A 26,976-nucleotide genomic window follows, 5' to 3' on the forward strand; every position below is an offset into this window, starting at 1 on the left:
TTAACTGCCAAGACACTTACCATCTGTTTCCACCATGCCTGCTCACTTAACCCTTTCACAGAGTGATCAGCCTTCTTTCTGTCTTCATATTTAATGCCCTTCTTAAGGTACACTGCTTTTTCACCCTCATGTACAACCAATATTCAGATAACTCCTGGTCTCATCCCCTCATGTTATAGGTTCATGCTTCTGTGATACAAACAACATCCACTGCCCTCTTACATCACTGCTGGTAGTGCATTCATATTCCCACCCAGACTTCCTCCACTACAAAAATAATTACTCACATCTAACTTCCAAATCACCCTTCTTTGTTCTTATGGCAAGTTCTGCTTCTATTTTTTTCTCATTTTGTCTCTTGCCCAAATACATACAACTCTCTCCTGCATCTCTGATACTCCCTCACCATTCCATCTTAGTTTAAAGGTATGGCTGTTGAAATGTACATTTAGAATCCAGCACTGGTCTGGCTTCCAGGTGTCATCCATCTTCCTACCAATCCTAAATCTTTATTACTTGTCCAGTGTTGTCAGTCACTCATCATAATCCCTATTCCACTAGTTCTTGGTGTGGTAGCTGCTGGTACAGGTAAAACGTCTTAGAATGCTACCTCCAATCCCCTCTTCTTGTATCTCTTCACAATCACTGGTCTTCATTGCTACCATGTCAGCTGTCTCATCCAACAGGTTACTGGCATCCAAATTAACAACAATGCAAGGCCACCCATCCCCCATGATGACACCTCACTCTTGTCATCATAGCTTACTAATTCAAAGATATATACTAGTCTCTCCTGTCTCACTTGCTAGTTGCCTATTAAGAGTCTTCAAACATCAAACCTCTTTTCTCTGTCCCTACACCAACAAGCTCATCTCCTTCACTTCCTGCCCATTCCACTACATTGCCTAGTTCCCCCAATCTCCACCAGCCCCCTTCAATGACCATAACTTTTAGTTATGTACTCACCATAACTTCAGATGTTTGGGATCCATCTCGCCTACATTCTGACTGGTTCGAGAGCCGCCTCGGTTCGACTCGGCTCGCTTATGTTAAAAGCAGAAGTCTCTAATTGGCTGAGCTTACTTATATCCCAGGATGCACCCACTACCAGTCCTAGTTTGTGCTGCATGTCCCAAGATACATGCACATTACGTAATTCTGCTTATATAACATCAGCTAGTAAAAACAAAAACCGTTCAATCTCTTCTGATCTCAAGGCAATCTCTTCTGATCTCCAAGGCAGGGGAAGGAGGGTGGAGCTTAGATCGTAGGGCGATGGAGGATGTACATCTGAAGTTATTATGAGTACATAACTAAAGATAAAAAGAGTAGATCCTATCTCAGCCACCTATTCTGACTGATGGGACAGGCCCCTAGCACCTAAACTCTGGGTGGCTCACTGGAAAACTGGGATGAGTACCGCGGAACCAAATGTGATTTCAGTCCTTAGATGCATCCACCTAGCATTGTAGTGGAAATGAAAGTGCGCGGATTGACCAAGTAGCCGCAGCACAAATTCCTATATAGCCAGCTTGGAATGAAAAGCTATAGAAGTAGCCATAGCTCTGGTAGAATGAGCTTTGATAGATGTTGTGTTGCTTATTCAAGAAGAATACCTGAGTTATGCAATCTCTTGACCCACGACATTTATAGTAGCTTTTGTTGACAACTGACCTAATTTATTATCTGAGAAGGACACAAACAATCATTCGACTTAATTTGCTGAGAGTCCTGTCTAAATAGAAGCCGTGAATGCTCTGTGAACATTTTTTTCTATGGAGAGTGTTCTCTGCTTTGTTGGAGAATTTTGGGAAGAAAACTGGTAGGACAAAGGATTGTTGGAGACAGAACTAGAACAGACCTTTGACAAAAAATGGATTGCAGTGGCTTGATACTCTATCCTTGTGGAAAAACAAGCAATGTGGCTTAACAGACAGGCTTGAAGCTCTGGAACCTTCTTGCAGAGATAATTGCAAACTAAGAAGGCGGTGTCAAGACAGATATTTATCTTTCATCCTACCAAGCCGGTTCAAAGGGGAGGATGTTAATGTTGAGCACCAAATCAAATGCCCACTGAGGCAATAGGATGAATGAGTCCGGGGTCTCTTATGGCCCGCGACCTTTTAATGAAAGCCATGGGTCTGCTGCTCATCAACGAGGGAGGACTATGTTGGAATTTAGGAATAGTCATGATTAAGGAGTGATTTAATAGTAGAGACAGAAGAAGACAGATTAAACAGGGATGCTAAGAATTTCAAAACCCTGGGACAGGAGCAGTGATAGGGTCTAATTCTTGAGTTGAGCTCCAGATAGCAAAACCCTTCCACTTACTGAGGTACAATTTATTAGTGGTGGTCTTTTGTGGGCCGTAAGATGTCGTGAACAACTCGGTCTAGTGTGTGTCTTCTGACTAAAAAGTCGGAAGTGGGAGGATCCTGTCAATTTCTTGTAAAGATCTAAGGACTGATGCTGATGTCCCACTGGGATGATTTAGTAGTCCGAATTAGGGTCTAAAGTCCACGGATCGCCCAATCGCGATGCTTCTTCTATCAAGGAAGTCCATACCTGACGCAGGCTGTATGGGGCACCAGTATCACAGGACCCCCACCCCAGAAGCTTTGAATTTTGTTGGCAGAAGTGGAGAAGGAGGAAAGGTACAAAGCAGCCCAAAGCACTGGCTGGGCCAGCTAGGAGCATCCATAGCTGGTAAGTTACCAATGTGGGATCAAGGAGAAGAACCTTTGGCACTTGGTGTTTAGCGGAGTTGCAAATTGCAAATAGGTCGCGCCCCCATCTCCTGATCTCCTGAGCTGCTGCTAAGTTTGGTTTAGAGACCACTGGAGGAGAGAATTGGAGAGCTCCAATGTGTGCCTAAATATATTGCCACATTTGACTGTGTCGCTAACAAGAAGTTGCTGGTAGCTACTTTGTTTTCCCACACTCTCATGGCCTCTGCAAAGGGGTACGCCTCTCGATGAAGGCCTTGTTCAGGATACTCAGACCACCGACATGTTGTCTGTGTGGGATGGCGATGACCAACCTGGGGGAAACTTGTGTAAGAAGAAACTTCAGAAGTACAGCTCCTCACTAAGTACACGCTGATGTGGAGGAAGAGCTTCAGGGAGACCAGCGGCTCTGAACTAGGTTCGCTCCAGACAATGCCCCCCACCCTATCTGGGAGGCATCTGGATGGGTAACCACTCGAGAGGGAAGGGTAGGGCTTCCTTTGATTCAAATTGATGTTCAGTTTACCAGCTTAAGGTCCCGCTTAGCCATCCGTAATCATGATGTGATGATTGAGGGAATCATGATGTGATGAACTTGAGTTGATTAATGAACACCGAAGAACGTTGATGCGCAATCTTGAAGAAGGAACTAAAAGAACCGTAAGGTGACATTGAGAACTGCGGCAGACAACCATCCTTTAAAATCAGGTCATCTCAGACTGTTTGAACTGGCTTCTGTGTTTGAGAGTTTGAACTTGGCCCTGACAAGTTCAATCTTGAGTCTATCTCTCGGAACTATGAACCTCATGCTGAGAGGGCAGCAAGACAGACTCCTTTGGACCTCAGGAATGTAATCCCCCAGGGTAATACCCAGGGAATCCAGTCAGCTGAGGCTGTCCATTGGTAGATGCCTGGTGGTGGCATGCCAGGAGCCTGTCGTCCAGATAGAAACACTTGGAATCCAAGACTTCTCAGGTGAGCCACTACCAAGAAACACTTGGTGAACAATCATGGGGGCTGTGGTGAGACCAAAGGGCAGAGGGCTGTTGTGAATGATTGACTCCCAGGCTGAAATCAAGATAATTCCTGAGGTCTTCGATGCGAGATACCTCATAATAAGCGCCCTTGAGGTCATGAGCACAGCCAAAACATCTCTCCAACAATGGAGAATGGATTGTAACGTGAGTCAATGGGAGACGGATCGGACGGATTGTCTTAGTTTGCTGAGATCCAATGTATTGGTCTCAGGTCCATGTCTTTTTGGTACTCAAAAGAACCTGGAGTAATTTCCTGATAAAAATCTGGTTCTGTGGGACCGTTGATGACTCCTTTTCTAGCAGCGCTTTAAAGCGAGGATTCTGCCATTTCCCTTGACTGGGAGGGGTCCGGGCCTCTTTTTGGGTGGTGGGGGCGGGCGGTGTGCGGGGATGGTGTGTGTGTGAATGCACGATCCCTCCTACCCATCGATCCTGAGTGATTGACTCCCAGGCTGATTAGGTGAGCAGTAACGACACCACTGGCTCCGAGCAGCACACTGACTGGCTCCCTCATGACGCCGGGGGCAACTCCTCCCACGAAGGACTCGCTGCCCTCCAGAATTGCGGGACTTCTCTCGTCAATTTGGGATCCTCTCTCGCTCTGGAATTTCCGGTCTCCTCTGCCTCTGGAAGGAATCTTCTGCTGTTGGGAACCACCTTTCTACGATTCTATGGAACTATTTTCCTCCTTTAGCCTTGGGTAAGGCCGCCCCTCCTTAACGGGTACCTACGGCAGATAAAGTGGAATAACGGCACACAGCGGGTAAGGGTATCTTAACCCTGGGTCCAAACAAGGAGTAATCATCAAAGGAGGGCAGGCTAAGGAAGACTACGCCTCCTCAGCTACTGACAGCGAGCTTAAAGGCCTAGAGGTGAGACACAATCTGTGCTCGCTTGTTCACTCCGCCTTCACCCGCATAGGAAATGAGCCCATGGACGAAAGAAATTGACGTGAAGGATAGCCAACTGAGAGCGTTAACCGACTGGGCTAGTTGCCCAGGTAAGGTAATTCCAGAGGGAATCTGACATGCTCTTGACCAGATCCCTCTGAAGCCTGGTAAATGTGCCAAATAATTCAGACCTTGTGCGTAAAGGGCCGCTGGAAGTCAGGGTGCGCTTTCCTGCATCTGTCCATACTCCTACCTTCTTATTAGGAGGATGGACGGACGCTGGAAGCCTCTGCCACGCCCTGCTCGTGTAGCAGATGCCACCACCATGGCATCTACAGCCACTTTTAGTGAGGAACTCCTTCTCGGGGACAGACAAAAAATTTCTATTTGGGACGGAGAAGGACTGTTCCACGTATCTGATAGGCTTTCCACGCCCTTCTCGGCTAAAATCCAAATCCAGAAGCTCGGCCGAAGGGCGGAGAGACCCAGGAGGTGGGAGGGCTGAGCCCCAAAGGCCTTTGAGGGAGCAATTGACCATCAGCAGCAGGTAATGGATATCCAGCCTCTACTGTTTCTGGGATTCTAAGATGTCTGCAATGAGACATCATCCGGAGGATCTAATTTCTCGGGGACCATCATCATCATCAAGACTGTTCGATGTAATAGACTCCGGGTCCCCCACGTATTCTTCCTGCACTCATCTCTTCTTGGGGTTCCAAGACAACTCCAGGAACCTCAGGAGGGAGGGGGGTCCCACCGGTAACTCCGCCTCAGGCCCCGGGCTCCGGCAGGAGGACTACGAGAGTTAGAACTGCTAAAGACTCCAGTCTCCAATTTCAGGGAAGGGTAGCTGGCAAGCCGAGAGATGGCCGAAGAGGACGCACAGGCACCTGGCTGTATTCTGAGTCGGACCCCATCTCTGGGAGTGAAACTCGTCCCTCGGAGCCGTGATGGTCGACGGAGTCCCGCAGCCTAAGCACCGGGAGGGGGGGAGCTCGGGAACCAAAGCATAGGTCCCGGAACATCACCAGCCGGTCCAGCCAAGAGGTCCAAGATCGGAAATCCTGACCTCGGGCGTAGCGGGTCGAGCCAACCGGAGCCACCTCCTGCGGCTCCACCTGCCCTCGGAGGAGGGATCCACGCAGCCGGGCGCAGTCGGAGGAGGAATGGCAATGGTCACCGAGCGGTCATCCAACCCGCCAACTGGGTCGGGACCAAACAAATTTTAGACTGGGGACTGGAACAGTCTTTTTGTGACACCCTGTCTATATCATCTGACATCATCCTCAAGACCGAGAGGAACAGAATCGTGGGTTCGAGGGGATCCAATCTCCAATGGCCCCAAAGGGACTAGGGGACTGGCCTGGTGGTGACTCGAAGGACTATCGGCGCCTTTAAGGAATACACACACATCGGGTGCGATTTGCCAGGTGGACCGTAGGCCGAGGAGGAAGTGCTGTGACTGGCGACTCGCCTCCGCCCGACCAGTGGAGCAGACGGCGACTCCGCCTCGATGCCCCAGCCATCGGCTCCGGCCAGAGGAGCTTCCATACCAGGTATCGAGGCAGACTGTTTCTCCACTCCTCGCCCAAGTCCTTGGATGGGCGAGAGGCCTGCCTATGTCTCTTAGCGGTCGATCCACGGACTGGTCGACTTTCTTTTTTCTTTTTGGCCGGAGAAGGAGAGGATGCCAAGGTTTCTTCCAAAGAAGGTTTCACTAACCCTTATAATCAATTTATTTTTCCTTCTTGGAGGACCCACATACTCAAAGCGTCCACACAGCTGCATGACTCCTGTAAGTGTACAACACAAGGGATATAGTAAGCTCCAGAGATAGGATCACATAACATCGCTCATTTCCTTCCTTCTCTGAACCAAAATCAGATCATTTTTCTCTTCTTCCTGTACTCTTCCTACAAACTTTGTCAGCTCTTATTTCTTTCTCCTGCTGTTTCTCCCACCTGTTTAAGAGTCTGCTAGTTTTGCTTATGTTTTTTCATGGCACAGTTTCCTATTTACCTCCCTCTGGCTCTCTCTCCTTCATCACCTGTTGCCCTAGTACCATTCCTTTAGCAATCTGCTGCATCCCACTTAATAGTACTCATCAGCTGACCTCTCCTCCCAAACCATATGCCCACCTCCTATTCTGCAGTCTCTGTCTATTCTGCTCCTTTCGTATTGCTCCATTTTTTATGTTCCTTACTTTTCACCTTTTTTTCTCAGTTTCATTTACTATTTTAAAATGTAGTGATTGAGGCCTTTTCTACCTGAACTTATAACCCTGAGCGGTCAATGCCATAAAAGTGACAGGTAAAAGTAGAGAAAAATTATCACCTGAGCCCCTTTAAATTCCACCAATTAATGTCCACAGGTGCAGACAAGTCATGCATTTCTTAAGGTGGCATGAGTGACTGACATATGCAGCGGTTGGTTCTCAAAAACTTAAAGTTGACTCAGAAATAATCAACTAACTCTCTAAAAAATAGGTCAAGGTATGCAAGCCACAAATGCCACTGTGAACACTGCTGTGAAACTTGTCTGTACAGTACCATCCCCTGTACTGTATGCAGTATCCCCTGTACTGTATGCAGTAAGTGACAATAGTTAAGTGAATCAGTAATGCTGCACCTCACAACACATTTGATGTGCACAAAGATATTTTTCCACATGCTACACCAATTTATGCTGGTCCCTTTTGCCTCAGCACAAGTCCACATAGTAGCTAAAATATACAAATAAAATGTACATTAGCTAATGGACAATAAAAATAACCAAATTAAATAATCAACTGAGAATTTAAAGCAGAAAGTAGTAATCTTTTCACATAGAATAACAGCCTATAATATGAAAAACAAGGTTCAAGTTAAACTTCTCCATGACATTGAGATCAGCCTGTAACTTTACAGTCCTAAAAGAGATAGACAAGTGATTCACTAAAATATATTAACATTGCTGAAAATAACGAACAGAATAAACTACACAAAACTGCATATTCTTTCACCTCCCCTGCAGCTGACCATCAGCTGTGCCAGATCCTCTTCTCATTTACAGTATTTATTAAACCTCCTTTTGCCTCCTCAAAGCTCAGCCCCACCCCAGCCCAGGGCCAGTAAGGAAAATGCGGACAGTGGTGCAGCATTATGCTGTCTGCTGGGAAATGTATCCAAACTCCTGTTCCCTTGCAGCAAACTTGGCAGCTCTGCAATCACTGCCCACAAGAGATACATGTGAGCTTCCATGCATGTGCTATTTCCTGACTAAGCTCACTCCTCATGCAGAAAGGAGCTGGGTGGGACCATGTACTGCATAATGGAGCGAGACTTAGGTTGCCTCCCCCAAGGATGGGTAAGCCAATATCAGACACTCACTTCATTCTTCTCCTACAGCCCCTCCATCATCTGTGGGGTGAAGTAAAAGCTTTATGCTTCTGTGCCCCAGGATGCTCAAAGAGGCATATTCTTTTGACTAAATCAGTTAAAGCTTTCCAGATCAGACTCAGATTAAAACTAAAAGTATCTATTATTGCATATGACAATGATACACAGCTACAGGAAACAGTGAAGGAATAGAAACCTATTATGGGACTCACTGAATTAATTACTTAAGTTTGATACTGCAGTGACCTTGAAAGTCTTTGACTGTAAGGGACTGGTTGACTGTGCATACTACACAATGGCTATGTAGATAAGTGACTAAGCTACACCTGAAAACATCAGCAGCAGGAGAAAGGACACTTCATGCTTAGTACAACTGAATCATTTTTATGTTCTGATAAAATATCAAAGTGCATCTTACAGCAATGGACAGAAACAGTCTTATCTTATGAATTGTCAATATCCATTCACTCACTTTCTGATAACCCTCTTAATGCAACTTTCAGGTTTACAAGAGAGCTGAAAACTATCCTAGCACTCTACAGGTGCAAAGTAATGAAACTAATCATGAAGAGGATGCTATCCCAGTGCAGAAGGACCTCTCTCATACATGGCACCCACCCAAAGGCAATCTCATCAACCATCAGTTCACATAAGGTACATCTTGGGCAAGTGGGAGAAAAAGTACAGTTGTATACCTACCATAAATGTAGAAGTTTGAGTGTATTCACTGTTGCAGTCATTACACTTGGGTTATCCTGCTGGCAGGCTACCCGCAGTCGGCCAGAATTCCAAAGTCTAGGTCCAGCGTCGGTTGCTGTTGCCTCCTCCCTGACGTCAGTGCACCAGGGGTATAAAAGATGCAGCCGATGCCATTTTCTTCAGTTTTTCTTGCCCCAGATGTCAGGTGCCCCCAAAAGGGTAGGCTAAAAATATGCCTATATGTATGCATGCACTAAGTAAACATTTCCTTCATCTACAAGCAAATACACCACATAGGTTGTATGGAATAGAGAAGTACAGATAAGTCCCAGCAAAGAAAGAGGGAATGGTGGGTGGGTAACCTGGACTGCAACAGTGAATACACTCTAACAGCTACATTTATGGTAGGTACACAACTGTACTATGTTCATCGTGTTTCACTGTTGCAGTCATTACACTTTGGTTGAATCCCAAAGCTGAGGTAGGGTGGCTGGGTCTAAATAGGATTAGGCGAGGCTATGAGACCCTGCAGAACTGCAGTGGCAAAGCCTGCTCTGGATTTAGAATAGAGTGGTAAGTGGTAGTGCTTTGTAAAACTGTGCACTGAACTCCAAGTTGCAGCCTCTAATATGGCCTTGGTTGGTACTCCTCTGAGGAAGGCTGCTGAAGTGGCTGCTGCTCTGGTTGAATGTGGCCTAATGCCATTAGGCACTGATTTGCTATGTTGCAAATAGCAGAAAAGAATGCAGTGGCCTATCCATTTTGAAATAGTCTGCTTGGAGATAGCCTTTCCTTGTGATCCTGCAGCAAACGCCCACCAAACGTTGCTCAGTCTTTCTGAAAGCTTTAGTTCTGTCCAAGTAAAAGCATAGCTGTCTGTGTATGTCCAAGGAATGCAGAAGTCTCTCACCCTTATTCTGTGGGTTTGGATAAAAGGTAGGCAAATGAATAGTTTGGTTAAGTGCCACACTCGACACTACCTTAGGCATAAATGTCGGGTTTGTCCTCAGAGAAACCCTGTCTGGATATAAAATGATAAAAGGTTCCACAGCCATGAGTGCCTGTAACTCTGAGACTCGTCTTGCAGAGGTAATTGCAAGGAGCAGAGCTGTTTTCCATGATAAGTATTTTATCTCAGCTGTATTGGCTTGCTCAAAAGGAGGCAGTGTGAGTTTCTGCAAGACATAATTGAGGTCCCATGCAGGTATTGGTGCTCTCCTTGGAGGTCTTATGTTTTGGCCCCCCTGAGGTACTGCCTTAGCAATGGATGAGAGAAAAAAGGTGGTTCTGTATTGTAATGAGCTGAAATGGCAGAGGCATGGATTTTAATCGATGAAAAGGATAGGCCTTTGTCCAGCATCTCAGTAAGGTATTGTAAAATCTGAGGAATGTTTGGTACAAACATGTTAAATCCTTGTGCCTGGTTCCAAACACAAAATCTCTTCCACTTTTCTGCATAAGATTTTCTGGTACTGGGCCTCCTGGCCTCCAAAATAACATCCATCACTGCTTTAGAGAGAGGTGTGTTCTGAATGGCTACATTATCCGCCATGCTGCCAGGTTTAGGGTTCTGAGTTGGCTGTGCAGGATCTGATTGTTTTGTTGGGTCAGTAAGTGAGGAATAAGAGGTAATGTCCAGGCTGGGCCTTGAGACAAGCTCTTTACGATTGGGTACCAGTGCTGGCGGGGCCAGTCTGGGGCAATTAGAATCACTTTTGGCTTCACTTGTCTGACCTTCAGGAGTACCTTGGGGAGGAGAGGCAGAGGAGGAAAGGCATATACTGTTAGGGTATCCCAGCTGAATGATAAGAGGATCCACTTTCCATGCTTGCTTGTGATACGTCCTTGTGCAGAATCTCTGTAGATGGCTGTTGTGAGGGGAGGCAAATAGATCTATGTCTGGGCATCCCCATTTCTTTGTTAACATGCTGAAGACTTGTGGATCCAGTTTCCACTCGTGGGGATCCATGAGGTTTCTGCTTAGTTCGTCTGCCAGAGTATTTATCTTTCCTGGCAGGAATTGTGTTTGCAGGTGTACTTGATAAGTCAATGCTGTGTCCCACAAAATCATGGCTTGTCTGCAGAGGGGGTAGGAATGTGTGCCTCCCTGCTTGTTTATGTACCACATGACTGTAGTATTGTCCGTCCTTATCAGTAGTTGTCCTGGATGAAGTAAATCCTTGAAAGCTGACAGGGCATTCTGATCAGCTAGCATCTCTTTTTGATTGATATGAAGATCCCTTTGGCTTGTGGGCCATGTGCCCTGAATACATTTTCCTGCCATATGTGCCCCCCAGGCATAATCAGATGCATCTGTTGTTATTGACTGCCTGGCTGTGGGTAGGTTGAATGGCTGTCCCTTGTTGTGGTGACAGGCCTGTGCCCACCATCGAAACTCCTGTTGCAGGCAAGAAAGGAGGATAATTAATGTTTTCAGGCTGTGGCAATGTTGAGTCCAAACACTTTTTAGATACCATTGTAGTTTCCTCATATGCAGTCTGGCATATGGAATTAGTAGAATGCAGGATGCCATGAAGCCCAAAGCCTGCAGAATTTTTCTTGCAGATAACTGGGTCTTTGTTGCCAACATTTTGAAGTAAGAAGTCAGTTGCCTTTGTTTGTCTGGTGTGAGACAAGCCATCTGGATAGTTGTATTTAAGCTTGCACCCAGGAATACTATCTCTTGAGAGGGTACGAGTTTTTATTTCTTTTCGTTTACTGTGTACCCTAGGCAAATTAGTAATCTTTTTACAAACACCAGATGCTTTAGTAGGATGTCCTTGTTCTCTGCTTGAATAAGGCAGTTGTCCACATAAGGATATATTTGAATTTCTCTTTGTCTGCAGAATGCAATTACTGGTTCCAGGCATTTTGTAAAGACCCTGGGTGCAGTACATAAGCCAAAGGGCAGTGCAGAGAATTGGTAGTGCATTGAGCCTGCTATGAATCTGAGGTATCTTCTGCAAGATTGTTTGATTGGTACATGCAGGTATGCCTCTTTTAGGTCCAAAGTTTCTTGCCCAGCATGGATTTTGAATTTTGGAAAGTTCATAAAAGTGTTTTTAGACAGGTCCAGTATTAGTCTCCAGGCTTTGTCCTTTCTGGGTACCAAGAAAAGTCTTTGTTGAATGGCCCTCATGTCCATGAGGGATGTCTGCCCATTGACTGGGTGGCATGTCTGGCATACCTTTGCCCTTGGCAGGGCTGTAGCCCTGGGACCTATATTCAAAACTTTGTCCTGGGTGATCATCTGCCAATTTTGAGAAAAAGTGCTAGTTTTTCCCCAAGGGGGCGTGCTTGGTGCTGGCAGAGGAAAGTCATTGGGACTGTTGCTGTATGAGCCCTGGGGCTGGATCTTCCTCTGACTCTTTGTGGCCTGTCTGACACTGGAAAGGACCAATTCTTTGTAGGCCAGTTCCTGCTATATCTGGGTAAATACTTTACTGTTTGCATAGATTGTCCTCCATTTTCTTCTGCTTTAATACCATGCTGTAATGGAGCATCTAATAATTTTGCTTTAACATGATCACACAGATCTGTTCCTTTAAACAAACATGCCTTTTATGACAAGAACCGTAACTGCATTGCAAGAAAGAGGAAGAGAATCAAAACCAAATTGCAATGTATGCTGTTCTTCTTTGTTCTTGTTCATGCATGCAATAAATCCTGCATTTCCTTCTTTTCAGAAGAATAAGCCATAACATTGTTTGCAGTTACATTAGACATTACTGATATATTTATTATATAAATAAATTGACAATTTAAAGCCCTCACAGCCAAAGTAGCAGAAGTGTAAACCTTTTTCCCCCATCTGTCTAGTGCCCTTAAATCCCTGTCAGAGAGGATAGGGTTCTTTGCAGTGGAAGCCTTGACCCCTTTGGGAACCTGAGAAATGGTTTCTGGGTCTGCAGCAGGGTTTTTATAAAGGAATTTATGTGAACCTGGAACCCTGTAGTATCTGTCTGGTTTAACAGGGGCAGGGAGTAAGGAATCAGGAGATAGGCCAGACTCTGAAAATACATCATCCACAATGTCTAACACAGGGGGAATAGCAAGAGGCTTGTGCTGAGGTAGTAAAAGAAAATCTCTTTTCTTTGATTCTGAGTAGTCTTGGCTCTCCCAGTGGAAGTGCTCCCTCATGGTATGCAAGATTTCCCCAAAAGAATAATCCTCAGGAGGAGAGGCTGAAGGGATAGATTCTTCAGTGTCAGAATCCTCATAGGGAGGAAGAGAGTATTCCTGTTCAGAGGAGGAGTCAGAGGAAATGGAAACCTGATCTAAAGATTCATATTCTGTCTCTTGCCTAGGCCTCTTATCAGGAGGGGGATGGGATCCCCTGATCAAGGTAATTAGGTCTTCGGACATTTTGAGCATCTGTTTTTTAGGCATGGAAGTCTGTCCAGGAGAATGCTGTACTTGTTTCTTTGTCATTAGAGCTGCTTTAGTCCTTGCTTTTGAAGCCAAAGTAGGCTTTACGTATAACTGTGTAGGTCTGAAAACACTCTCAGAAGCCGATGCCTGCTCAGCAGCTCTGGACCCATCTGAGGGAATAATTTCCGAGTGTCCAGTACCTTGAGTATCTAGAGGCCTAGCTGGCTCCACGTGGAAGTTAGCAGCGGCCTGTGGCTCTGACGCAGCGGGCGTCAGGGGCTGCGAAAGTGCCTCACTGAGAACCGGCGACTGTCTTAACAGCAGCCTCGCCATCGTTTTTGGACCTCGGATGCCTGTCCTTTTTTTTTCCTTGTGTTTTTTATAAACTCTGGTCATCGGCTGTTCCGACGGTATTATATAATTGAATCTTCAGCCAAAGTAATGAAAGGCAAAATCGTACTGACGCTTAATAGTGCGCTGGTTAAATCTAGTGCAAAACCGACAGCTAGCAACGTTGTGATCAGGGCCTAGGTAAGGAATACAGTAAGAATGAAAATCCTTATGAGGTATTTGCTTCCCACCAGAAATACAATTGCTAACTTTTTCTGACATAGGTCTGGAGCAAGAAAAAAGTTTCCCCAATGGGGTACTTAGCTTTAATGAAGACTTTGGATCTGAAATTCGTCTTTGAAAATCTCAGGAGTCGGCCGACTGGCACTTGCGAACTGCTTTTGCTTCGGGCACTACGTGGCAAGAAAGACTGAAGAAAATGGCGTTGGCTGCATCTTTTGTACCCTTGGCGCACTGATGTCAGGGAGGAGGCAACAGCAACCAACGCTGGACCTAGACTTTGGAATTCTGGCCGACTGCGGGTAGCCTGCCAGCAGGATAACCCAAGTGTAATGACTGCAACAGTGAAACATGATGAACATCTGGAAAACCTGTGAAAGGTTATCTGGACCCTGGAAGGATATAGTGGTTCTGCACAGAAAGCATCTTAGCCATGAACTAACTGCAAAATCAAGTGGCGTGAAGCAAAAACACTACCCCCTGTGCTTCTGTTCCACTGCATCTTCACCATTCAGTGTAGTAAAAAATACAGGAGTATGCCTTCACAGACTGCACGACAGTTATGAAGTATAGTAGAGTATTAAGAAAGACTGCTGTATACATCTCTGTCTTCTTTCTTTCTCACACTTGGCAACAGCTGTACTATACAGGATTCCATACAATGCAGAAACTGCCAAGCATATATATTTTTAATAAAGAGAAATTTGCATTTAAAATAACTCTGATGTATCACCTCTGCAAGTAGGTCAGGACAAACTTCCACAGAAATTTAGTTACTGCATTCTGAGGTGGTAACCAAATATCAGCTTGACAGGTATGATCCCAGCTCAGCTTGCTTTACTTTTAACTATTATTTGTATACTGGGTATCAAACTAAAGTAACATGGTCACAAGGGATCACCCAATTCAATGTACACTAGACATTGCAATGTATATATTCAAACCAAAACCAGAAAAAAACACCTTGCTGGCTACACCTCCAGTTAAACTTACCATTCGGTGTCTGTACTCCTCAGAAGCATCATGGACAGCAGCATCCCAAGCATTGGGAACATTACTGTACACTTTACCTGGATCCAGCTTCCAGTATCTGTGTAGTAGAACAATACATTACACTGTAAACAAAGTTTTCTATGGATGGCATCTGCAATAATTAGTTCTCAGAAATCTTATCTAATTTATCTAAAATACTCCAGCATGGTAAAAGGAAGCAAAGGAGTCAGAAAGAAATGCCAAAACAAAATAAATACTACACAAACTGAATTAGGAACACATTTTGAACAAAAAATATTTTCAGCTTCAATCCTTTTATGCGTAGCCAGCTGCACATACTATTCTTTCCAGTAGTATAACCTTTAAATCTTCATCAGCAGATAAATAAAACAAGGCAAAGACAGCTATTACACAGCACTTTTCACACCGCTGAACTAGGCTAGAGCAAGCAATGTAATATATTATCTTTCTTTAAAAACGAACTGGATGATTGGATGTACATTCACAAATTCAGTACTGGACTGAATGGCCTGGCACTCCTCAAGATAGGTTCAGTCTGACGGTGGGTACTGTCATGGAGTAAATATCCACAAGACTCAACTGTCTTGTACTTTCTTTCATTCTGTTCTTTCAGGTCTGAGTGAGCTTCATCTGGAATCTTAACAAATAAAATCTACACTTCACCCAATGGTGTCTTAACACGTGCCTCCCTAAAACCTATATTCCTTTTCTGCATACTTCCTCTTAACCCTACACAAATTCTTTTTGCAATTCCTCTAATCACTCAACTGTATTTCTCAAAAAAACACACAATATTTTTTTAAAATATTTGTAGAAAAGGTTATTTTCGCAGCCTTGTTTTTTTATACTTGCAAACTCAAACTGTATTACTTTTCTGCCAGTATGTACTCAGCATGAATTTTAACTGCATTGTGACTTCTTAAGAGCATGTTAGTTTAATGACAAGATGTCTGCCTCAAAACTTCAGTGACTGGGGGTTCAAGCCTGACTTTCAGTCTCTTTCTTTTTTTGTGGAGTTTTCTGGATTCTCCCATGTCTGGATGGACTTTTTTTGGGTACTCCCGTTTCCTCTGACCTCCCAAAAAACATGCTTGTAACTAGCTACACTAAAATACCCATATGAATACATAAACTGTATTTATTCTTGCTATTTTGACTGTAAAAGGTCCATGGACCAGCCCACTCACCCTGTTAAATGATACAAATTAAAAACTGTACCAAGGAAGTAGCTCAAAATTAGCACACTCAACCACTACAACAAAATATAAAAATGAAAAATAAATCATTAATGCAGTAAGGCTAAGACACAAGAAAGGACTATTCGTCTTTCAATACTGTTATGTTTACACAAACAGATATATGCATTTTTCCATGAGGAACTCCCTGCTTATTCACAAATCAATGAAGATTTTACATTTTGCATCACCTTTAAAGCATCACAGTTACTAGAAAAAAGATTAGTTGTGTAAGAACTTACCATAACGATAGAGGTCCTTCTCTTCTCTAGTGCAGTATTCCTGATTTAAGGGAGTTGCCTGCCAAAGTGATGACCTGATGTCAGCCAGTATACCACAGTCTTTTACTACCCGAGGTGCGCTGTATGTCTGACATTGGCCAACAGCACCCGTCAGCCATAAAAGAGACATAAGCATGCACCTCCTACAGAACTGAAGTCCCAGACGGAGAAACAGTCTTAAGGGAATGAGGCTCAGTGCATCAAAGAAAGGCAAGAAGTGGGGGAAAGGAGGGAGGGTTGGAATACTGCAACAGAGAAGAGAAGGACATCTATCATTATGGTAATTTCTTATACAGCTAATCTATGTCCTTCTATTCTTCTGTTGCAGTATTATAGAGTCCAGAGTCCAGCTTATAGTGTTTGGTGAAGGTGTGGACAGAAGTCCAAGTAGCGGCTTCTAGGATAGAGTTGGTATCCAAACCCCTGAGGAAGATCTCTGAAGAAGATACTGCCCTGGTAGAGTGAGCTTTGACTAAGCCAGGGAGAACCTTACCATGGTGGGGCATAGAAAAAAGCAATAGATTTGGACATCCATTTAGAGATGGTCTGTTTAGACACAGGCAATCTCAGAGCCCTGGGATGGAAGGATACAAATAACTGGTCTGTTTTCTTGAAGGGTTTAGTTTTATGCAAGTAGAACCTGAGCTGTCTGTGTACATCCAGAGTGTGCAGAATCCTCTCATTACTGTTCTGGGGAGAGGGAAAGAAGGTGGGTAGGGGACCTGCCTGGTTTCAGGACAATTCATTGACAGCCTTTGGCATGAATGAGGGATTGGTCCGCAGGGTCACTCTGTCTTTATGGAAAGACAAGAAGGTGGGAGAAGCCATTAGGGCTTGTAACTCTGAGATCCGCCTGCCAGAGGTAATGGCCACGAAGAGGATTGTTTTCCAAGTGCAGTATTTGAGTGAGCTAGAAGAAGCAGGTTCAAACGGTGTAAGAGTTAATTTATCTAATACAAAGTTGAGGCCCAAGGTGCAGCCACCAGCCCTGTGAGGTCTGATATGAAGGACACCTTTGAGGAATTGTGTAGCTTCAAATCTGGAAGCTAAGGGATAATTTAGTGGTAAAAAAGCATAAATAGCTGCCAAATGAGCTTTGATTAAAGATTATGTTAATCCTGCATTAAGCAATTCACACAGATAGGACAGAACTATAGGCAAGTGCACCTTCAATGGGTCCTGGTTCCCAGCCTGACACCAGACAGAGAACCTCTTCCGTTTGAAGAGGTAAGACTTTCTAGTAGTAGGTTTCTTGGCCTCCTGCTGTACTTTAAGCACATCCTCAGAGTAAAGGTGTCTGAATGGTATCAAGGCTCTATCACCCATAGAGTTAATTGGTGGGTTTCCAGTTGTGGGTGTAAGAGTGAGCCCTTGATCTGTTAACAGGTCCACTCGGTGTGGTAACTGCGGTGATTGCCCTTGACTAGGTGAAACAGAAGGGTTTACCAATGCTGTCTTGGCCAATAGGGAATCACCAGCAAGATTTTTGGCTTTTCCTGTTGGACTTTCAACAGGACTTTGGGGATGAGTGGAAGGGGAGAGAATGCATATAGGAATTTCCCCTTCGATGAATTTGAAAATGCATCCACTCTCAATGCCTAAGGATGGTATTCTCTGTCATAAAACCGAGGAAGTTGTTTGTTCATGGGGAACACAAACAAATATATCTCTGGAATACCCCAACAACACATCCCTGTGAAGCATCCATTTGTGGGCTTGTGTCCTCGATTTTCTTAGGGTGTACGCCATTGTATTCTGGGGATATACACCACTTGGAGAAATACATCTAGATGACAAGCTAGACCCCATACCTACATTGCTAGTCTACTCAGGAGATAGGATCTGGTACCTCCCTGCTTATTTATGTACCACAAGACTGTCATGTTGTCGGTATGTACATCTAACCTCCCTGGTCTGATCAGTGATTTGAATTTAAGGAGGGCTAAAATTAGTGCCTTTATTTTTTTCACATTTATGTGTTCCATCATTTGGGAGGGAGACCACTGCCCTTGAGCTGCGTGGAGGTCTATGGCTGCCCCCCAGCCCAAGTTCAAAGCATCCGTAAATAAGGTCTGAGTAGGTGGTAGAGGGTGAATGGGGAGACCTGGGTTTAGAAATAGTTGTGAGATCCACCACTGCAGCTCCTGCTTTAGACATATGAGGAGCGGAATCAGGTGTTCTAGATGGTGACCATGCTGAGACCATACTGACTTGAGGGACCATTGAAGTTTCTCATGTGAAGCCTTGCCAGAGGAAGCATTGGGATGGTGGAAGCCATTAGAGCCAAGATCCTGAGGAAATATCTGGCAGAAATCTGATTTAGGTGGAGTGTCTCTACAGAGACTAGTGAGATCTCCTGAGCATTGGAAGGTGGGAGATATACTATCATGCTCAGTGTTTGGAACCTGCAACCCAGAAATATGAGATCTTGGGCTGGGTCCAGGGATGATTTCCTGAAGTTGATGGTAAATCCCAGGCTTTGAAGAATGGCAATTGTCATTTTGAGGGATTTGTGCAATTTTGCTTGAGAAGTGGCTTAGATTAAGAAGTCTTCCAGGTATGGGTAAATTAAGATCCCTTGGAACCTGCAAAAGGCTACTACTAGGGCTAGACATTTTGCAAAGACTCAGAGCTGTAGAGAGTCCAAAAGGCAAAGCCAAGAACTGATGGTGCGAGGATCCCACAGAAAACTGTAGGAATCTCCTGTATCTGTGATGAACTGGTAATGGAAGTACACATCCTTGATATCTATTGAAGCAAGAGGAAACAGTAATTGTAGGATTAACATTTTGAAAGAGGGAACTATGAGGAAATTGTTGAGGTAGGAGAGATCTAGGACTGGTCTCAAGGTTCTTTCTTTCCTAGGAACTAGGAAAAGACAGGAGTAAAAGTCCCTTCCCTCTTCCCCACGGGGAACAGGTTCGATGGTGCCCTGTTGTAGGAGTTCTAATAGAACTGGCGGGAAAAGGGATAGCTGATCTTTTCTTGGCAGGAGAATTCCCCTGAAGGCAGGCACTTTGTGCCAAAACATGAAGTACCCCCTTTTATGATACCTAACACCCAAGAGTCCTGAGTGATGAATTCCCAGGAAGGAAGAGATAAAGCCATTGGGACAGGATAATTAGGTTCTTGCTAGACTCATGAAGATGAGCCTGTTCAGTCAGGAAAGGGCTGTTTGGTTAGGGCTGCTTGGTTATATGAGGGACAGAAGCAGAAAGGAGGGAAACTGTTGGGCTTCTTTGCCCTCTTTTGGGGTCTATATTGAGGTGCTCTGAATCGCCTGCTTAAGAAAGTTTGTTTCACAGGATAATTCCTGTGAAATCTGGGCACAGGGGATACCAAAATCTGCTTGAAATCCTTAGCTTTTCTCCTGCAGGGATTTGAAGAGTTCTGCGGAAGGTTTCCCAAACAGGGCAGTATAATCCAGGGGGGCATCCATCAGTTTTGCCTTGATATCCTCAGGTAGATGCTGAAGCCTCAGCCAGGCAAATCTTCTAATGGCAGAAGAGGAAGCAGCAGGCCTAGAGGAGGCTTCTACTGCATCATAAGTGCACTTGATAGAATGTCTGGCAAGGAGAGAGGATGCCAGGGTTTTATTTGCAGAGTCAGGCATATTGGATACCAATTTTGCAACCTGAGAAAGGAGTTCCAAGTTGTACTTGATCGATTGTGTCTGATAATTTAAGGCTCTGAAGGGCAGGGTAGCAGAGGTACAGATTTTCTTTCCCAGCCTCTCCAACTGTCTGCTGACTGTATCTCAGGGCAGCAGGGAAGAGGAAGGAATGGACCTGGAGGCCTTATCAGAAGCAACAGAAATAACTGAAGGATCTGCAGCAGGTGCCTTAAAAAGGAACTGGCAGTCCTTGGGTACTTTGTGGTTTTTAGGAGCTGGGAGCTGTGAGTTTGGGTGGGTGGAAGTGGATGCAAAGGCATCCAGAAATGCAGGAATTACCGGATAGATGGCTGAATGACTAGGGTTCTGAACTCGGAGGAGGTCATAATAGGGCTTCTGGACCATTGACATCTCTGTGGAGTCCCACTTGAAGTGGTCCTGCATTTTGAAGATAGTCTCCTCGAAAGAAATCTCCTCCATGGGGAAATCTGTCCTACTAGAGTCTTCTTAAGGGGAGGCATAATCCAAAGGGCAGGCAATTTAGAAAGAATAAACCAATTCCTCCTCCTCTTCCTCGGAAAAAGAGTCTTCATCTGAGGTAAGATGGGGCCTAGGTCTCTTCCTACGGGAAGAAGGCTCAGGCAGAGGGGAAGCAGTGCAACCTAATGGAGACCTAAGGACAATAAAGGCCTAGAAGAGGCCTTGAGAAAAGTTCAACCATTCCTTCTGTCGATCAGGGGAAGGACAGACATGTTTATTTTTTGTTTCTTCTTTACAAGCGTATCTATACAGTGCAAATGAGGGCCAGACATAGGCCTGCACTCTACGATATTGGATGCAACATCCTCCCTAACGACAATCTTGGTAATCCCTCTAGGGCCCCCCGACACTACAAGCCTCAGTTCCCTCTGGATATTGGAGGCCGACATCTGAAAAGCCTCTCTGGATGTGCAACTGTCCAGTGCCAAGATGGCCTGTGAAATGGGCTCAATCCGTGGTGCCGCATCTCATTTAGCAGGTGTCTCCGAGCTCTCATATGTTTCAGGAGAGACATTCAACTCGAGAGGTGCAGCTTTGGATTTGGGCCTATGTTTTTTGGCTTTCCATTTGACAAGCTCAGTCATCGGGTCTGGGGGGGTGTCAATCACACTTTTTGCAAGATGCTTGAGACTTTGGTTTTCAAGGTACATCACAAGGGAGGATAACCGACTCCAGAGAGTTTTCAGGACAAAGAATTGGCAAATAGAAAACCCCCATGCTAAAGGATAACATTGATAAAGCTGCAAAATCCTTTACTAATGCATTCTACAGGCACCTACAAGAATGGATGGATTGTGCTATCCCAAGCAAAACCAAGACTCACTCCTCTAAGAAAAGGAAACCAGTTTGATGGACTCCTGCCATAGACAAGCTATACAATAGAAGGAGGAAACTAGTACAGAAAAGAGTAAAATCCCAAGAAGGGAAGATATCCCTGATCAGTATCAGCAAGAAACTACGATCCCTCATAAAATCATTAAAAGGTGAGTTTCGAAAGAAAAATTGCCAAGGACTCCAAAGATAACAACAAGGCATTCTTTAGCTATGTCAAGAATCTAAGTGGCAAAGCTCAGATCTGCTTGGAGTTAGTGCAGAATACACTGAACTGACCAATATTGCCAATATCCTGGCAGACAGGTACAGCGCAAACTTCACCCCCTCTCACCCCCAAAAAGGCTCATAACCATACCAGAAGAATACAGAGCTTCTGAAATCAAAGACACAGGTTAAAACAACCCTCTCGAAAGCCAAAAACACAGCATCAATGGGATCGGACGGTGTCTCAGGCTGCATCCTACACAAGCTCAAAGATGAATTAACCCCTCACCTAAACACACTGTTTAGACTCTGCCTCTCCACAGGTTACGTACCCATAGAGTGGTGCACAGCAACGGTTATTCCGCTCCACAAAGGTGGAGCCACAACAGACCCCAGGAACTATTGCCCTATGAGCCGCTTGATCTGCAAGGCTTTGGAGTGCATCATCATGAAACTCATTAACAGAGACATTAGGAACCTCCAAACACTGGACCCTACCCAGTTCGGCTTTGTTAAGGGCGGATCATGCCTCCTAAACCTGGTGGACTTCTTTGAGACAATTACCAAGGCTACAGACGAGGGAAAGGTGGCACACACAGCCTACCTACACCTCGCAAAGGCCTTTGACACCACTCCCCATTCTGGTATTATAGACAAGCTCACCAGCCTGACCATAAACCCCTACGTCACAAGATGGGTTGCCAACTGACTAACGGACAGAACCCACATGGTAAGAGTTGCGGGAGCTAGGTCCGACTCTAAACCGTTTACAAGTGGCATTCCCCAGGGCTCAGTCCTAGGACCCCTCCTGTTCGGCATATACTTCTCAGAGGTACAGGCAAGCACAGGAGGACTATGGCTGACCAAGTTCGCAGACGACTGCAAACTAGGGGCTATAATTGACTCTCCGGCTGAAACAGACATCCTCCAAAAGGGTCTCACTGAGACATACAACTGGTGTCAAAATCATGCCCTCAAGCTAAATGCCAAAAAGTGCATAGTCATCCCCTTTGGAAAAAACAAAGTACCCACAAACTACCACATAGGTGGTAGTCCCCCTAAATACGGAAGACATAATAAGGGATCTGGGGACCCAAGTAGATAGTAAACTCTCTTTTGATAATCACATTGCCAAAGTGGTTAGAAAATCCTTCTACATGGCACACCTTATCACAAAAGGGTTCGCATCCAGATCAAAAGAGGTCATTGTGCCCCTCTACTCATCACTCATCAGACCCATCATAGAGTACAACGCCCCATTTGGGATGTATCTTACAAGACACCTGCAACAGCTGGAAAGACCACAGAAGTACCTCACCAATAGGATCACTGGCCTCAAACAGATGCCCTATGCAGCTCGACTGAAGAAACTCCAGCTGTACTCAATTGCATACCGCCTACTCAGAGATGATCTCTGCCTGACATACAAGGCCATGTCCAACCCAGAACTGATGGACATGCTCCACCTAAAGAAAAGCTTATCCCCTCGAGCCACAAGCTCTAGGGATCTAAACCTCACCACAACAATAAATAGGATGTGCTGGAGGGATAGATTCCTGTCACAAAGACTTCCCATGCTTTGGAACAAGATTCCAATCTACATTAGGCAGTGCTCCTCCCTAACACTCTTCAAGAGAAACCTTGACAAGTGGATGGGAAACAGAAAGTTTACCCCGGGGATCACTTCAGTGGCTCTGCTGGACAGAGGCACAGGGAACTAATCTAAGGGGGCGGCGAAAGACAACACATTCTGGCTAGGCTTATAAATGCCTTCGGGCAGATAGGTTCATAGGTAGGTACTAGGCTATCAGTGTTACGACAGGAAAAAAGTAGTAAAGGCAGCCACAGCCCTAAAGAATAACCTCTTAAAGAGATGCAAACAAAAAGGCTTTCACACTGTATATGGCAAAATTCAAAACAATTAACTAACCATCTGCAAAGAGTGCGTTAAAAACCTTTCTTTCCAAATTTGTACTTGATGTTTGTTTGTGTCTTTCGGCTTTTCCCGGTTAGGGGTCGCCACAGCGGAACTCCGGTCCGCTAATAATTGGTAGTGGATTTTTACGTACTGGGTTACCAGCCCTGACGCATGCCCCATTCACGTATGCCTCCACACAGAAGATGCTCTAGCTGAGAATCGAATGGGACAACAAACAAATGATCGTACCTACAGAAAAAAAATTGTGTCCATATAAAAGAAGAACTAACTGCAGACATCCGTGCAACTGAGAAGACTTTCACTTTCTTAGCAAACACATCTACACTTCTCTAACTGTTGCCTCGGAGAAGGAAAGAAAATGGGTACGCCTATAGACTGATCAATACTGAAGAAAGCAGCAAGTTTTGACATAAAAGACAGGTTTGTTCTGAGCATTAACCTTTCCTTGAGAAGCATTTAAGTATGGAAGGAAAGCAGCCAAATAATTTCTTGAAGAATAACAGATGTAAACCTCACCACAGTCCAAGTAGACAGTACAGTTGTGCAAGTCCTACTTAACCATAACAGCAGATGTTTAAATTTTTCAGTGCTGCAGTAGCCTATGAGTAGTGCCCTGCTACAGATACAGCAATTGGCCAGCTTGCCAAACTCTAACTCCTCTCCCTCTCACGCACTTTGTACATCAAGGGAAGGGTGGAAATGCACATATGCTGTCAGGTTTTTCCAGCTGAAGGAAAGGTCCTCCACTCCAAAGTAGGTGGGTGTGGGCTTGTGTGCATTAATATTCTTTTGTGATTGTGTGGGAAGCTAACAGGTACTATCCAGCAACCACAGTTGTGAGAAAAGCCATCTGAGTTGATGTATCTAGTTCTGCACCCAAGAATGTTATCCTTTGGGATGGTACTAGTCTTTTGACTTTGCATGTTGACTGTGTATCCCAAGGCTTGCAACAGTTTGTATGACATTTTCCAAATCATGCTGAGAATTGATAATGCTCTGATCCTGCAAGAAATCTGAGGTGTCTTCTGCAAGGTCAGCATTTTGAATTTTGGAACAATGAGGTATGTGTTCAGTGTGGACAAGTCTAGAAATAGGTCTCCATGATTTTTCTTTCTTGGTACAAAGGAAAAGCCTGGATAAAAAATCCTGCCTTGTTAATAAATAAATAAGATAAATCTTCAGGATTTTACTGCCTCAAGAAAAGAAAATAGACTCAACCTGAGACAATAAGCAGCAATCAATAATCACCATAAAAACTATCCAAACAACAACAATAACATCCATTAAAAAGGAGGTTTGTCCCACCTCAACTATCTACAAAGGGGAATGGTGAGTGGGTGTAGCTACTACAGCAGTGAAGAAATTCGAACATCTCCTGTTACGGGTCAGTAGGGCTTACACAACTGTATTATGTTCTTCCTTCTCACCACTGCACTAATATATTCCCAAAGCTTACTAATGATATTGGATTGGCCGTCGTTGTGTATTTGGATTGGATAAAGGCCTTCAGTACCATACTAAATAATAAAAAAAACTTACAGTATTATAAAATTCAATCAGCTTTGTCAATGTAGAAAATCCAGCCATGCTGAGATATAACACCATATTGTTGTATCCATTGGTGGTGCTGCAGTAGCATTGTCGCCTCACAGCAAGATGTTGTCCCATTCGATTCTCAGCTACAGCATCTTCTGTGAGGAGACATGCGTGAATGGGCTTACCTTCGTTGAAGGTTGTGCATCAGGGCTGGCAACTCGGCATGTAAAAATCCATTGCCAATCATTAGCGGACCGGAGTTCCGCTATGGCGACCCCTAACCAGGAAAAGCCGAAATACACAACAACATTTTTGTATCCATTTAATCGAGTAGGATTATGCAAAACACATTTCACAAACATTTGCCAAAACAGAAGTTAAACTCACATAGTTAGTAACTGTACGCCATTATCTGCCATCATTCTTATAAATCAAAATTACAGAGGATATCCTCCATCAACATGGTACACAACCTTGTGTTAGTAAGTTATTAAAATGTAATACACAGAAATAAGTCTTATTAGTTGTATAAAAAAATACTAACAGTTCGGACTTATGACTAAAGATCCCATCTCGGACTTATGACTAAATATCCCGTCTTTCTATAAGTGTTCTATAGAGCACATACATTTTTCTGGGTGCTTGGCTACAGATATTCATAACACTGTGGAATATCTAAGATTTAGATGAATCATCCAATTTGATTCTAGAAAATGCTTCACCTTCTTGTACCTTTTTTCTAACAGAAAAGGTGTCTAGTGATAGCCAGTTAAAATACTCTTCTGAATAGTCTGTCTCAGCAAATGTGAAACCTTAAGGGGAGCAGAGTACTTTAGAAATGTATCCTCATGGCCTTAGTCTGGACCTGGTGAGAGTTAGAGTCACAATCTTCCAATGGACACAGCATCTTCTTTACAGGAAAAAGGAACTTCTTTTTCATTTACTTTCGCCCTGAAACTCCCTTGCTGGCAACAGTAAAAACTTGCATTTTCATCATAAAAGGCAGATGCAGGTTGCTTCAGGATGGGGAAAACAATTAAGGTCTCTGCTGCTGCAGAGTAGTTTATTGGCCCAATATTAAAATATATGCAAACAAACAAGTCTATAGTCAAAATCAGGATGAGAAATAAAGATGAATACCACCTTCTTTTTTATTTATCTATTAATTATTTACCGGGAAAGTCCGACTTGGAACAAAGTCAATTTTCAGCAGAGGCCCAGGGAGAAACATCCCAAACATATGTCTTTGAAACTTGGGAGGAAACTAGAGCACCCAGAGGAAACCCACAAGAACCCATGGAGGACATGCAGACTCCACAAAAAAGACACTCCAGCCGAGAATCAAACCAGAGAACCTCTTGCTGTGAGGCGATAATGCAACCGCTGCACCACTGCTCCATTCTTTATTATGACTGCCTTACGCTTATCCACTATTATGCTAGTGCAATCTGCCAGAACTCTCAACTGTCTCTGTTTGGGAGGAATGTTCCTATTTTCTGGATGATTTACACATTCACATAATTATCTGAATTCCCCCCTCATCGTATGTAATTTTTGATGCTGTTTATCACACAGAAAAACAAAGTAAATGACCAATGTACTAGTGGCAACAATAATTTCAAGACTACACCTTTGACATTTCCCTATTTTCTTACACAAAAATAAATTATCTTGTGTTGTAGAATTTTGCAATACAGTTTGTTAAACTACAGATTTTATACAGTCCCTTTGTTAATGCACTTATTTTTTCATCATTTTTGTTACTCTGTTTCCTAAACATGTTTCTGAATATTAGCCCATATTTCTACTGGAAGCAGGAAGGTTATTTGCTATTTGATATACAAATATTCTGCTAATTAGATATTCTGATATTTAGCCACACATTCCTACTTTTCAAGGGCCTTTGTTCCCATTTTCACTGCCTGCAAGTTGAGAGATATGCAATCTGCCACATCCCGATTGCACTTACAGTTGGATTCTAGATGGCTCTAATGAAGTTACAGATGAAAGTGCTTTGCAGTAAGATTCTTGATGTCACTTATGAAAATACAGATGAAAGTGCTGTTTTTATATTTAAACTGAATCACAGGTGTTAGAGATTGCTCCTTGG

The 26,976-nt window shown here is 44.2% G+C and overlaps 1 protein-coding gene across 2 annotated transcripts in view; it reads right to left on the reverse strand.

The window, feature by feature from the left end:
* The window catches only part of TMEM222 (transmembrane protein 222), a 293,800-nt gene that overhangs the window by 191,518 nt on the left and 75,306 nt on the right, over positions 1–26,976 (reverse strand). For both annotated transcript variants that reach the window (XM_044084400.1, XM_044084393.1), the window contains exon 4: positions 14,664–14,760. In XM_044084400.1, coding sequence (XP_043940335.1) covers positions 14,664–14,760 — 97 coding nt within the window. The remainder of the gene's footprint in view (positions 1–14,663; positions 14,761–26,976) is intronic.

This window comes from Protopterus annectens, chromosome 1.part1, assembly GCF_019279795.1.
Source record: "Protopterus annectens isolate FY-2018-M chromosome 1.part1, PAN1.0, whole genome shotgun sequence".
Lineage (NCBI taxonomy): Eukaryota > Metazoa > Chordata > Ceratodontiformes > Protopteridae > Protopterus > Protopterus annectens.